Source organism: Tursiops truncatus, chromosome 12, assembly GCF_011762595.2.
Source record: "Tursiops truncatus isolate mTurTru1 chromosome 12, mTurTru1.mat.Y, whole genome shotgun sequence".
NCBI classification, from domain to species: Eukaryota; Metazoa; Chordata; class Mammalia; order Artiodactyla; family Delphinidae; genus Tursiops; species Tursiops truncatus.
Window position 1 is genome coordinate 75,666,901 of NC_047045.1, and position 15,544 is coordinate 75,682,444.

The 15,544-nt window shown below is 38.3% G+C and overlaps 1 protein-coding gene across 3 annotated transcripts in view; it reads right to left on the minus strand.

The window, feature by feature from the left end:
- The window catches only part of SYNE1 (spectrin repeat containing nuclear envelope protein 1), a 457,027-nt gene that overhangs the window by 127,336 nt on the left and 314,147 nt on the right, over positions 1-15,544 (minus strand). Inside the window, exons 96-101 of one of the 3 annotated variants that reach the window (XM_073789748.1) lie at positions 14,667-14,798; positions 13,612-13,721; positions 8,501-8,657; positions 5,473-5,604; positions 5,116-5,271; positions 4,327-4,536 (exon numbers count right to left, since the gene is read on the minus strand). In XM_073789748.1, coding sequence (XP_073645849.1) covers positions 4,327-4,536; positions 5,116-5,271; positions 5,473-5,604; positions 8,501-8,657; positions 13,612-13,721; positions 14,667-14,798 — 897 coding nt within the window. Of the gene's footprint in view, positions 1-4,326; positions 4,537-5,115; positions 5,272-5,472; positions 5,605-8,500; positions 8,658-13,611; positions 13,722-14,666; positions 14,802-15,544 lie in introns of all 3 variants that reach the window. The other 2 variants (XM_033867854.2, XM_033867855.2) reach the window with 2 other exon arrangements.

Sequence of the window (15,544 nt, forward strand, 5' to 3'; positions counted from 1 at the left end):
ATATACAGGGGTAGGAATTTAATTGTTTCCAGAAGAAACAATATTATCTTATGGGAAAGTAAAAGGAACTGGTAACAATTTATACAAGTGCTAAAAAATTTACACCAAGTACTAGAATTTGTTATACAAAGCATTTCCAACACAACACAGATGGAGACGAAGTACACAAATAAAAAGCAATATTGGTCACCCAAATGTTCTTGTTATTCCTGTAATAAATGAGCACATTTAAACATTGCAGCAGAAATATTACACTAAGGACTTCTAGCTAGTAAAACAACCTGGAGGTGGTGTTGTGTTTGGGGGAAAAATATTATTCTTAAGACTAATTATGATCCTTTTTTTCCTCTCTCCTCTCCTTCCCTCTCTCCCTCACTTCCTTCTTTCTCTTATTTTCAAAGAACTTGCACAAGCTTATAAAAAGCCATCCAGAAGTTTAGAAGATAAACATTATTCACAGTGACCAAAGACATATGAAAAGAAAACACAAAAAAATCTTAGCTAAGCCTATTCCTAAACGTTACTCATTTAAATGTCCAAATATACTTATATTGAGTTAACTTTGTACAGAAAGGAGATAACTCTCAGACTTTTTGATACTCAATTCTAAAAGGAATAATCAACTAGAACAAAGCTTGAATTATAACATTTTTAATTTTTCTCCTGAAATATCAACAAGTAAGCTCTATTTCTTATTAGTTAGAAACCGCTGTGATGGGCTGGTTGCTCATCATAGGCTGAAGTCTGACTTATCACATTCTCTTCAGCGGGAGCTGATCACACGTGTGTATGGTACCAAGATGCAAAAATTCTGACTGTCTCATGAGTAGAAGGATAATCACACCAAAGACGAAAAGAAGTCTTTAAGGATACATGGCAGCATTATAACACAAAATACGAGGCTGAAGGAAAAGAGTAGGTGTATTATGCAGTTTAAAAAGAAAAGAAGAAATAGAACTGAACGTGAGATTTAGAGAAAAGCATACGGTCCTAAGAGGCAGCAGCTGCCACTAACCAAAACCCAAACCAATCTGCAAGCCTAGCTGCAGACTAGACGAGAAATTATAAGAACAGCACTGGAAAAACGATGCCAGAAACAAGGGTTCTGCTTATGAGTTATGATAATGCTTGTGTCATCAGCTGTGCTCAGGGTAAGGCCACGTGGGCCATTAGAACCATGATACATTTATCTGTTTATATGCATAAGAAAAGAGGTTCCCATTCATTTGAACAGATTCAAAAGAAGTAAAGTCCTTATTACCTACATGTATTTAGAAAAACATTAGTTCCGTTAAACTAAATGAGTAGATAAGTATAAAGGTGGGTTAGAAATGAAGAGGGTGTATGTATTTCCTGTATATCATCTTTACATGTTTAATAGCACATTTTCTAGATTAATCATATTCTACTCCAGGTAATAGAGAACAGAGTTCACATTTCTAGAAGCTGCACTAATGACTAGACGAGACTAGCCAAGAAGAAAGTAAAGCAGAGAATATGACTGATTTAAAAATTACTAAATAAAGGACTTTAAGAGGGGCTTATAACCATATGGATGTTGGTATTTTCTTAAGAATGAAAATCCAAAGGCTTTAACCATTTCTTAATACCACACTTGTGATACAGCAGGGTATTTAAGGTATCTATATACTACACACATAACAGACATCACAATTTTTTTCTTACAGTTACTGGAATTACTTGTAGGGCATAAAGAGGTGGGCTTCTAGCTGTCTGAGAAACAGGAAGCTTCAAGTTTTAAAATCATTTGTGTTGCCCTGCTCATTCAGTAAGAAATTCTTTCATTTTTTACTTTTTAAATAAAATATTCAACTATAAAAATGTCTAGGAAATTTATTTGGGTTTAAGTCTATGAATAAAAGTTTTAAAAATACAGAATAGGTGATAATTAACTTGTGATTCCATGTAGATAACATACTTCTACATAACATCTACCCATTTTCCAGATTGTCTGTTGGGTATAGGATAACGTTAACATCTGGCAAAAGCTAATACTCAAAAGTTAACTGGGAGCTTCCCTGGTGGCACAGTGGTTGAGAGTCCGCCTGCCGATGCAGGGGACGCGGGTTCGTGCCCAGGTCCAGGAAGATCCCACATGCCACGGAGTGGCTGGGCCCGTGAGCCGTGGCCGCTGAGCCTGCGCATCCGGAGCCTGTGCTCCACAACGGGAGAGGCCACAACAGTGAGAGGCCCGTGTACCGCAAAAAAAAAAAAAAAAAAAAAAATAGTTAACTGTAAAATGAAGGCTACCATTCCAATAAGCGCTGAGCACTGAGAGTATACCAGGTGCTCAGTGCAAAGTAAAATGGTTTGTGACTTGACTTTTAATTATACTAACATTGGAACTCCTTCTCTCAATTAAATTGGAGCACAGACATTTTGAAATGTCAGTTTTTGTTTGTGAGCTGGCCACCAGCAAGTAGAAACTTGTTGGCAGAGAAAAATAGAGAAGACGATTGAAAGAGAATTTCAAGATTACTTGTTCGTCTCTTGATCCTCTACCCAGAATAAGTTCCAGAGTATTCGTGCTTAGTTCAGTTTTTATTCTGACTGGCTATGATTACCAATAACAACTGAAAAGTACCAGAGACACTAGCATAGAGAACGCAATTTGAAAAAGGGAAACATGCCTCCTGGTGATACACCCATTTGCACTTTTAACCCACCTCATTCATGGCCAATTGACTAGAATGCTATGAAAACTCAGTGTGTTATTTTATGCAAGAGGAATTTTAGAGTAATGAAACAAGTTTCCATAAGTTGCACAACAGTTTAGCTGATTTGAGACATACTATGTACAGATGCACATGCAATCAGATCTTGCATTCAAGACAAAATACCCAAATAATCAACCCCAGGTTTTCTAACTGAAAGGGAAATGCTCTTTCCTCTCTGTGTACTACACAGCATAACAGATACAAATGCAAATATCCAATGCAGGTCATTCTTCTAAGCCACAGACTTGCGACTATTCACCTGAGTATTTTAATTCTACCCGATATCCTTGCCCAGCCAGTGGTACTGCTAACGACCCAGTCTTGCCCCTTGGTCCATGGCACTGCTCCCACCTGTCTTTTCTGTCAGCCAATGCCCCCCAGATGCTCACGTCAGAGTCCCTGGAGTTCCTCAGCAGTGCCCCTTTCTCTTGTTGCCCAGATCCAAACAGACGCTCCCCTATTGATTCTGCCTTCCAAATATATCTTGAATAAGTCTACTTTTCTCCAACTCCCCCGCCATCATCCTAACAATATAAAATATACAAACATTCTTTGAGTCGAATCCTGGCTCCAGTTCTTGATGGTTAAATAACCTTGGAGAAATAATTTAACTTTTCCACTGGTTTTAGATCCTATATCTATTATCATAAATACTACTATTAATTGCAGCCACAGTAACAAAACTTGCTGAGTGCTTACTATGTTTCAGACACTGTTTACAGTATTTTACACATTTTAACTCATTTTGTCCTCACAAAGCCCTAAAAGGTAGTTACCTTGGGCATGGTTTAATAGTTGAGGATACTTAGGTCAGAGAAGCAGCTAAGGTTATACAGCAGTAGGTGATAAAAATCATAATATTATTATTATGTCAATAATACATGTGAAGATTTCTTGTGAGTAGAGAAATGATACACAAATGTTTGTGATAATTTTGGTTTATAGTTTTAAGAATGTAAACTACTGGAAGGCAATGATAATTTGTCCCTCTAGATGAATATCTAGAAAATTCCACATTTCCTGGCGAGTGGTATGTTTATTTGACACTTTACAGTATTTTTTTGGAAATCAAAATTTTACATCAACCCCTTGGCCCTAATTACATGTATTACATGAATCTATTTTCTAAATCTTCTGTGTTCGCTACAAATAAAATTCAATTAGAATGTAAGTATTCCCAAAGGATGCTTTTTATTACTTCCTGCATGTTTCTTTGGTCTTATGTTTTAAACTCCAGTTTTATCAACTGGAAATTATCATTATAATATGCCATATATATGAGCTTCACTGGTTGAATTTAAAGTTCTATTCAGCCCTAAGTTTGGTTGGCTGATTTTCTCAATCTTCCACTTCTAGGAGCATCAAACTTTGTTTTCTATTCCTTGAGTTCAACCCCCTTGTTTTTCTGTAATGTTCTTGCCCTTTGTACCTTTGAAAAAAAACGTAGGTCTATATCTATATAAAAGGTAGGTCTATATCTATATACCTTGATAGGTATATAGGTAGGTCTATATCATACCTCGATAAGATCCTGTTTATTGTTGAAGGTAGCTGGAAAATGGTGAAACATCTCTTGATAATGTCTTACCTGGAAATTTAGTATTTGCTGAAGTCTTTCCTTCATCTGATGACATCGTTGATTTACTACTGAGTCTAGCAAAGACAATCTGCCCAAAAGACAACCCAAAGTGTCTTCAATAACATCTCGGTTATCACCATTCTCTGGAAAGGCTTGGGAAAACAAGTTCTTGTTCTTATCCATTTCTTCAGACATTTCCTTAATATCTTTGGCAAGAGTCTGGGGTTGATAAGAAAGTGCATTTCAATGTTTAGATCCATGAATTTACATACAAATCGAGTCATTTCCTCATAGGAAGTCCACTATATCTCTCATACTGCTCAGTGATAATTACATCTAAGGCAAGTTGGACCACTTCATACACTTCTGTAAATATTAGGCAAGTTACTGTTATTTTCCTCAGAAACTTCACATCATTTGCTAATACTAATATATAATATTTGGTGAAAAGATGAGTTTTCTAAGGTGTCATTTAGAAATTCATAATTCTTATTTTTAGTCTGTGTTTCACATGGGGAAGCTTTGCCATATACAGCAGGGTTCCCACGGAGTCCTCAGTTTCTTCCACCTCCCACATACACAAGACAAAGAATAAAACTACAAAACATAAATATCTTTGACAGCTTTTTTTTAGGCAATTCTTTTCTGCATTATGCTGCTTGGAAATACACCTCATTTGTCCCTTAGTAGAACTGTTTTATGCTTGACCTTCTTTATACGTAACATTAATTATCCGATGTCAGCATTTCAAGTGCCGTGTAATGTCATACACCCACAGACACGGGCTGCCAAGCTTACCTCTTGGTTAAAGAGGCAAGTTTCCGCCTCTGCTGGTAGAAGTGCTGTGGCAGCAAATAAGCGATCCTCTACATCATCCAGCCACATAGAGGTAGCCGAGACCCCGTCGTATAGCTTCTGTTCCAAGTCAGTGTTCTGCCTCTTTGTCCCTCCACCCTGAGAAAAAAAGGAAGGAACAAAGGATTAATTACAGTGTTTAGAGGAATCAAAGAAAAATACCAGGATGAGATGCTGGGGTCCAGTGGCTCTGCCTTTCCGGGGCTAATCACTAGCACCGGGTCTCAACAGCTCACGCCCTGGGGTGGAGCAACCCCCTGGGATCCCAGATCCACAAGGAGACCAAGCGCACCACCCTACCTGGGCTGAAACCTCCTCGAAGGCCTGGTTCAATCCATCCAGCAAAGACGTCACCGCGGATTTATCCTGGGCCTGTCCGTCCCCTTTGTACAGTGGCATGCCAGACAGGAGCCGATTTGGCCTGCTGTAAAGCTGTAGGCAGACAGGAGAGCTTAGTTAGGACCAGTTGTACTCTATCCAGGTGTTCTCATTTAGAAATGAACACTGAAGCGGATGCTGGGAAAACTGTGTTTATGGAAACCTCTGCTGGAGAAAAACCACCTTACAACACACCATGTCCACTAAACATGATGACCAGATCCAGCAATGGCAATGTTTCCCTGATGGACCGAGAAAAAAAGAAAGAGAGAAAAGAAAATAGTGGGGGAAAATGCCTGAATTCTCGTCATAGCCTTCCTCTCAACTTAATCTTGGTTTTAGCATAACCCATGATGAAATAATTCAGCCGAAATACCAGAACTAGACTGATCCCTTTGCTTTCATGATTCCTTTACTTCCCCCCTAAACTCTTTTAGGCAAACACAATGTCTCCCCAGTAAGGACTATGATATGGCCTCGCACTCAAACGTTTTAATGATGTTTCTGCTCAAACTCAGTGTCCTGTAATTTTTTAGAACACCTCATCTTGTCCTTACTTTTCAGGCTGATTAACTCATTATCCTCTACACATGCCAGGCTCATTCCCCACTGTGGCTGGATGCTCACCACTCAGCATCTCTTTATAATCCACTGCCTTAAATTCCACACCTCTTCTAGCCACTTTCCACTTTTTTTTTTTTTTTTTTTTACTTTTGTTTCCTTTTTAATTCCCGCTAATGGAGCCTCCCCAGCTGCTTAATTTTTCAGAAATGTCTCAAGTGTTTCCTTAGTTGGGTTACAGGTTCCTAGGAGCAGAAGCCATATCTCATCCTGAGGCCAGGTGTTCTGCAGAGATGCTAAATACAGTGGAAGTGAACAAAGAAACACTGCTCTGAAAGACTGATGCCTTTTGACCTAATGAACTTGAGGCAAAAAAAAGTGCCTGTTTTTACACTTGAGATTAGTTAAGTATATCATCCAAGTGTACAAAATTGTCAGTAAGGTAACATGAAAAATGAGGGACTTCGGAGTTAAACAGACCTGCATCTCCATCCCAGTTCAGCCTCTTCTTAGTCACAAGACCCTGAGAAATTATCTAATCTCTCCAAGCCTTAGCTGACTGATCTACGAAGAGAGGTAATGTCAACCTCACCACAGCATTGTTATGTTAACACCTAGAACACAAAATATGTTCCTAATAGATCATTCCCTTTCTTTCTGGAAACTCACAGCCAGACTACTTCTTCCTGTACTTTTCTCTCACCTCTTCTCACCAAAGAGAAGAAAGTGCTGACAGGGCACTGAGAGAAAAAGCAGCTCTCCCAGATGAGAGCAGGTATGGTGGAGACGTCCAGGTCAGCAATGCTGGATGGGTGACCCATGCAAGTGTTTAAGCTGAATGGACAAGAGGCAGAATCAGGGGTCGGGCATTTCACGAATGAATAGTAGTAAGTAAGCATGGAATGTGACTAGAAATATCCCAGATTTATCTGACTTAGGAGAGTCAGAAAAGGCTGCAGTCCACCATTTAGGACTGTAAATACCACTTACAGACAAAGGAATGGGGAAATCCTATCACATGAACAGTGCTGTTCTGAGGTCCAGGAGATCTACGTCGGCAATCAAGAACTCAAGCCATGAGTCTGAGGAATGTTTGATCGGGGTGTGAAGAAGGATTCATTCAACACAGGTAGGAGGTCCATGCAAAAGGTATAAGGGCCCTGTGTGCCAGGGTGGAGTATGATTTCGAGACAACTGCCTCTGGAGAGGGAGGGCTTTCTATTCTCCAGGGCCAGAGCTGGTGATGGTCCTGTGGACAGAGGCAAAGAAGGCCCTGGCCAGGGAGTGAGAAGGTGTGAATGCCAAAAGAGGCTGTAAACGGAGACAGAGGTGAATGGCTCTGTACGACTTACGCACGGCTCTCAGCAGATGGGGCACCTTTAGACATCCCCCTTTCAGGTGATCCTGGCAAGGTGTACCTGCCCTACAGTGCCCGCTTTGTCAGCTCCTGCCTTTCCCTCCTCTGTAATTATTGATACCCTTTCTCTTCCGGGGTCAGCCTCTCCCAGCTCCTAAGCTAGTCCGGAGCAGAGCAGTGAAAACAGCAGCTTCCCCAGATCCACAGTGAAGGTCTTAGAACTTGCTCTGATGATACCTCCGTGGTGGGACGGCCAGAGCAGGGCTGGCCCAGGACCTGGGCTAGGCTTCTATCTCCAGCATCCTGCCGGGCCACAGCTGTGGTGAGCATCACAGGCTTCCCTGACTAGCTCTTAAGGGGTCAATCCCTCTGACTCTCTGTTGTTCTCAGGCTTCTGCTTAGGGTGAACTCATAGCTATTATCTATCTGGAACCTTCTATTGCTATATTTAATTCCACTGGATTTGGCTTGCTTGTTGGAACCAAGTCCAACATCACGAGTATCCACCCATCTTGGGAACCAGCCTACAGATGGGCCAATGACCACTGTAACTGACCCCTGAATTCCCCTCCCTTTAGCTCCACTGGGGTCCCAGTGTGTTTCCCAGTAAGATCTTCGGAAATGATTAAATACTGGAAGTAGCAAAAGAAAATAAGATAACTTGATAACTTACTGACAAATTTGTAGCTTTTTTTTTTTTTTTTGGCCTGGATGTGTATATCCTTAATTTTCAAAGTTGTGGGAAAAAAGGGGGGGGTCCATTTGAAATTTAATGGTTTACGCTAATGAGTCATCAGATATTAATCTTCTCTGAGGAAAACAGTATCTAGAAGTCAAATAAACTTCCACATATCATTATAAAGAGATATGTGAAACAGGCTTGTTAAGAAGAGTGTAGGATGAGTAATTTTTTTATGTCTTATTTTGGAATTGATAATGAAATATAGGTTGTTGCACAGTTATATTCCCTCCCATAGCATAAGCTGTACATCTTTTATATCAGTTAATATGTAAAAGCAAAACGTTCGATACCACTTGCTCTTGTTCGTGTTGCAGAACATTCTGAAGCAGTTTCTGCTTGGTGCTAAATTCCTGATGGAGGCTTTCCCATTTCATTCTCATCTGGTCTTCAGCAGGTGATTTCTGCCCTTCCATCCCCAACTCCTGGGATAACACATCAGGTTTTTCGCTATTAGAAGAATAAATAATCTAAGTTTACAATGTGTGTAAAGAGGCAATAAGTTCTAGGTAATTTATTATGTGTACTAGATCTGGCTTCTAAAATTGCAACCAGATTATTTCAGTCATTAGCTTATACTTTAAAAATATAAATTAAAATAGAAAACTTGAGACTAATAGTAAAGCAAGTATATTCTTACTCATATAATTGAACCATGAGCACAATAATTAAAAAAATACACTGAAAACAGCTCAGCATTAAAGATAAAAATAACTGTAACTTTTAGAACCAGAAAGCAGACGATAAGACTTGTATCCTTTGACAAATAGCCCACAAACTGATTCAAAAGCCCTAAAAATGCTGCCTAGTCTATTGAGAGTTTTCACCCTGAGTCCAAGGAAAATACTACAGAACAGGTTTCAGGACATGCAATAGGAGTACAGAATGTGGAAGGGTCATCCTTAAAGAGAGGCATAAGGTAGCATCTGAGACTATGGCTCTGGGGGTGAGACAGATCTGGGTTCCCTGTTCCAGCACATGAGATTTGTGACTTTGAGTAAGTCACTTCACTTCTCAGAGCCTCAATTTCCTCATCTTTATTTTTTTTAATCCTTTTGGCTGTGCCGTGCGGCACGTGGGATCTTAGTTCACCGACCAGGGATCGAACCCCAGCCCCCTGCATTGGAAGCGTGGAGTCTTAACCACTGGATCACCAGGGGAGTCCAATCTTCTCATCTTTAAAATGAAGATAGTACCTATCTTGCAGAAGTATGAGAATTAAATTTAGAGAAGATATGCATAATGCCTATGACCCTATCTGGTCAAAAACAGCCACTCAGTCAATGCGGCCTAATGATAATGGTAATGGCAATGATAAGAACCTGGGGGACCCAAGTTCCAATAGGTCCTAGTTTGTCAGGGGTTTTGAAGTCCTAACTAGAACCAGCCGAAAGCCATACTAGATAGCCATTACTATTACTTTGATGGAAACTTTTGCTCAAGTGAAGAAAAAAAATAACCAGTTCATTGGCAGAATAATACTATACACTACCCCAAAGCCAATTCTTTTCAGAATAAGCATTGAATACAATAGTTTCTTTAGGTAGGTCTGTTGAAGTAAACCTTAAAAAATTATCTATAAGGCTATGATGCAGCACTTCTACTTCTAGGATATAACAGAATCTTTCTTACCTGCACACTTAAAGACATGTTAAGAGGTTAAGTTCAACAATGTTAGTAATAGCAAAAAACAAACAAAAAAAAATGGCAACAATATAAAGGCCCATCAATAAGAAAATGGGTAAGTTGTTATAGTTACAAGTTAAAATACTGTTAAGCAGTTAAAATGAAAAAACTAGATCTATATGTATCAACATGGATTGATCTAAAAAAGTAATGCTGAGTGAAAAAATATCAAAATAAAATTGATACCTCTAATTTTGCTATATTAGTCTCTGGATTTTTCTGCCTTTTTTTTTTTTTTTTTTTTTTCCTTTGGCCTCATCCCACGGCTTGTGGGATCTTAGTTCCCTGACCAGGGATAAAACCTGGGCCCTCAGCAGTGAGAGTACAGAGTCCTAACCACTGGACTGCCAAGGAATTCCCTAAGGATTTTTCTGCTTTTTAAAAAGCATTTTAAATAAAAAACAAGTTTTAAAATTCTTCTGAAATTAAATTTCTTTATTGTGCTGTTTTTTGGGGTGGTGGACTGCAGTGCGTCACTTTTAATTCATTTATATTTGCATAACAATTTAGTATAAAACCTGGGGATATCTGGGAATTCCTTGGCGGTCCAGTGGTTAGGACTCCGCTTTCAGTGCAAAGGGCTTGGGTGCAATCCCTGGTCAGGGAACTAAGATCCCGCAAGCCATGTGGCCAAAAAAGGAAAAAAAAAAAAAAAAACTCCTGGGGATATTTAATATGTATATATTCTTATGTTTAAGCATTGACACATATATAATGCCACCAGCAAATTAAATAAGAACACAGCCTTTCGTTTCCCATAGAAAATATTCTTCTTTTCCTTTGATATTTATATCAATTAATTTCCAGTTGAGTTTCCTTAGTGATCTTGGAAGGACTCCTCCATCAAGGACTCCTCCACGTCACATAGTACTTATTCCTTATTTATTAAATTTGTAGCCATGAAGCAAACCATGCCCATCCCACAGGGATTTTCTGACATAAACCAATTCACACTTGATAGTCTTAGAAAATCAGCTAATATGTTGAAGGCTGACTATATAAAGTTTTTCCCTAGCAACGTTATTCTGTTCTTTTAAAAATATATACATATATTTTTCTTTTGACTTCTGGATAGCATTTAATTGATGGTTGTTTGTTTGCTCGGTGTATTTACCAAAAGGCACGGCTGCTCTGTCATCAACTAGATTTAAAGGAGATTTTTCTAAAGATTTTGTATAAAAATTAAAGAATGTGTAAGTATTTGGAGTAAATGTTCTACAGAAAGCCAGTACTGCACTGCAAATTTCTCTTTAAAATATTTTTATATTTGAACGCGCAATTTATAGCTGTTTGTCTTTCATTTGGCTCCTTTCCAAAGCTAAAGGCCAAGGAAAGAAAAGAAAATCATGGCAAGAAAGTTGCAGAATATTCCTACCGCTGCTTCTCGTGACTCTACATACAATGAGGAGGCAATGTGTGGATGTGTTCTTCGTAAAAACAGAGTTTGGCAAAAATATTCAGAAAACTATGAGGGATGAAGAAACATCTTAGAAGAACTGGGAACAGAAAAGAAAATGCAAAGTGAAGGCAAGTCTCTACTCAGAGTCGAAACAGCGTTCCTCGTTTTAGATTTATACAGACACATGTTTATGGCCTTATCAGCATTTTTAAGCCTGAGGACAACAGAGACTTTTAAAACCCCATTATATTTTAACACAATGTGTACAGTATTAGGGTTATTTTAATGGAATTCCTGACCATAGATGTTATTCATTCCTATTTTATGTATTCATTCCTATTCTTTTAAATTGATATTTATTAGTTGTATCAATATTTTTACTGCTTTTTGTTTTTCTTTCCTTGAATATCTTCCTATTTCTTATATGTATATACATATATAGTCAACACGCATGTCATATGTCAGCAACTTTATGTCAAACTGAATAACCTTAAAAAAAAAAGGAAAGAAAAATCTCCAAATCTACCCTCGCCAAAGTTACCTTTGATCATCCACATCTACTCTGGTTCTTACTCATACATGTACTATACATTCAATTTTATATCACATTTTTTACTTAGGACCACATATACATTTTCTGATATTGTTACATAATTTTTTGTTAAGATTATATAGGCATAAAATTTTTCTTAGGCCTTTTTTTTTTAATAGGCATTTCTGCCTTTTTAAATTATTTGGTATTATAAATAATATTTCAAAAGTCATCTTTATACCATATATTTCCTCCAAACAAATGTTCAGAAATGAAAACACTGGAGGCCATGGAGTTAAAGCTCTTTGACACATGATGGTTGTCAAAGGATGCTGCTAAATTTCAACCGTTGGCATTGCATGAACACAGAGGTTTCGCTGAAAGTTTTTTTTTTAATGTTTTAGATTTTAAAGATACTTCTCCTATATATCCTTTCAGTTGACATTCACAATGTTCACAGCACAGCCCTTCTGTGATGACGGTAGTCAATTATTACTCTAATTCTATTGATAAGCAAACAAAGTCTCAGAGTTGAGTTACTTTTCCATGGTGACAAATACAGAACAGGAATAAAACCCAGACCTGCCTCAAAATACAGGGACACTTCCACGCTTCTTCAGTTTATTTTCCTTCCTACCTTTTAAACCAGAATCTTCAACCTGAAAATTCTCCACTTTCCTTAATTTTTCTTCAACACTTTACTTTCCTGTGTAAAAGACTTTCAGTCTCTACTCCAAACCAGGACTCAAAGCTCAATGACTTTATATACAGAAACTGTAGAAACAGATCATCAAGGAAACTCAAGATACTTAGAAGGCACATATATTTATTTTTCAGAATGATATTAGGGGAAGATTAGCTCTGGTAAGGAAAATGTTTTGCAGTTAGATATAATTATTCAGTTAGAAATATCATGAATCTAATTTTATAATGCATTTCTTATTTGATTTTAAAAATGAACTTAGCATCTTCTATAGACAGAAATGCTAAGCGTAGTGGAAAGAGGGTAAGCAAGTTAGCCATTATAATTACTAGCTATACTCATGCTGCACAACAAAATGTTCAAAATGCAAGTAAATGTAACATCATAAAGTGAAAACAAAATGATTAAATTTTTGCAGATGTTCAAAATAAAATTTTGAGTGAGATATTTACATTTCTTCAAATGTTAGGAAAACAGCGACAAGAAGAGAAGAGTAAGCTGTCATCAGAGAAATGTAAATCAAAACCACAATTAGGTATCACCTCACACCTGTCAGAATGGCTATCATCGAAAAAACCACAAATAACAAATGTTGGCAAGGATGTGAAGCAAAGGGAACTGTTGTACACTGCTGGTGGGAATGTAAATTGGTGCAGTCACTGTGGAAAACAGTATGGAGGTTCCTCAAAAAACTAAAAATAAAACTGTCATAAGTTCCAGCAATTCCACTCCTCGGTATATATTTGAAGAAAATAAAAACTCTAATCTGAAAAGATACTTGCACCCCAATGTTCATGGCAGCATTATTTACAGTAGCCAAGATATGGAAGCAACCTAAGTGTCCATCAACAGATGAATGGATAAAGAAGATGTGGTACCTATATACAATGGAATATTACTCAGCCATAAAAAAGAATGAAAAGTTTTCCACTTGCAACAACATGGATAGACTTAGAGGGTATTATGCTTAGTGAAATAAGTCAGACAGAGAAAGACAAATACTGTATGATATCACTTAAACATGGAATCTAAAAGAATAAAACAAACTAGTGAATTAAAAAAAAAAAGAATGAAAGAAACCTACCCAACGCCACCAGAAGTCTCTGCAGCTGAGTGTTGGGTTAGAATTTCCTCTCCAAGACTGGCTACTGACTGGAGGAGGCTCTTCTGCTCTGCTAATTCCTGTTCCAATTCCTGCTCAAGGAAAAGGACAAATAAAAACATCTTTGTTACTTTATGATTATTGTCTACAATCACAGCTCTATGTCTAGAAAATTTTCAGAGAACTTTGGTAGTAAGTTTTTAAGTTTGCACATTACACAAAAGGTGTGGTTTAGGTAACTGTTCAGACATGTCTCCAAGTCTTCTGTAACTTTCTTTGGCTTTGATAAAAGATACTCTCTGAATAATCTTGGAAAAAAAAAAAATCAATGAGAAAAGAAACTTTTGCTGGGCAATGGTGCCCCCAAGTGGTACAAAATGCACTTTCACTTTTCAAAAGTCGATACTGCCTTGTTCTAACTGAAAGAGACCCTTGAGAGCAACAGCTCTCTTCAATTTCCCACTCACTTGATAAATTGGATCATCAATGGCCTCAGTTTTACTTTTTCATTATTTATAATAAATGTCTCTACTCTTTGATAAAATATTTTAATATGCCCTCTCCATAAAGTGAAGATATCAATGAGCAATCCTTCTCAGTCATCACAGCTCATTTGTTTCACCTGGCAGTAACTTGCAATCCTATTTTCTGATGGTATCTACTTGAGAGCTGAAAGCAAATTTCATTTCTTTTAAAAACATGTAACTCAGACATTTACCAATTCTCAGAGGCCTCCCTGAGGTTTTTATTATTTATAATAGAGGCAAGACTAGAAATAGAGGGCAGATTATAATTGAGTTACACTGTTTTAAAACTAAGCACAAGCTCTTCTTTGAGAACCGACTTTAAAATGACCAGTCATTCCAGTGGTCACAAGTAAGTACATGGAAAGGAAACAGCCAGGTTCTGCTTCTGTCCAAAGAGAAGATAAAGGAGCATTCTGTCTTTAGTACAGAAGGAACTTGTCCTTCTAAAACATTTCTCTCAAGGTGTTCGTCTGGTCTATCTGCAGGTGGGAAGGTCAGGAAGTGCGTTACTTTTTGCTGCTGGAGGCTGCTCTGTCGCTGTTGGGTCCACGCGGTCCGAGCTTGAGCCAGCCATTCCTGAACGCCGGGGCTCTGAGTGGCAGCCAGGTCAGCATCGCTCTCCTCCTTCTCTTGGGCTGTCCCCTGCTTTAAACGAGGCAGAAATCAAGAGTCATACTACCCACTGGAAGACCTTAACCAAAACAGAGTGACAGCTCCTTTTTAGCGTGGTCTGAATAATGATACCAAAGTGGCTCCATGTGGACATGAGACCACATTAAAAAAAACGGTAAGACAAAACCCCCCGAATTTATGGCATTTGCAGGAGGGAGATGATTATACTCAGAAACACCTGAGGGGAAAAAACTGTCCTCTAGAGGCTAGGATTTTTAGCTGACTGATGTGGTCACCACATACCATTCTGGAATTTTTTCCCTGAGAATATAACTCTAGATCTTATTTCCTTTACTGTCACCACCAGGACTAGACTCCGCTGCCATCTGTTGCCACTCTGGCTTTGACAAAGTATGGCTAAAGGAGAAAGCCAATGTAATTACTTATTACCCGGGCAGGAGTTCATTCTTCCTGCTAGACTGTCCTGACGGAATTTAACAGGCCCTAAAATACGGTGTATCAGAATGGAACTAGTTCTGAATGAGTGCCTTTCTACTCCCATATATTTATACGTCACAGGATAAATTACACCATTTTGGTATGACTCATGTACTAAATACGGATCAGTACCCACTGTGTGTCAGGCACTGTTTTGGGCATTGGGTGGTATTCAGCCCAGAAGCCAGACAAGGGCCCTGCTGGGGAGACAGACAATAAACAAACAAGATACACTGGGATGGTGATAAGAGCTACAAAGAATGTGAAACTAGATAATG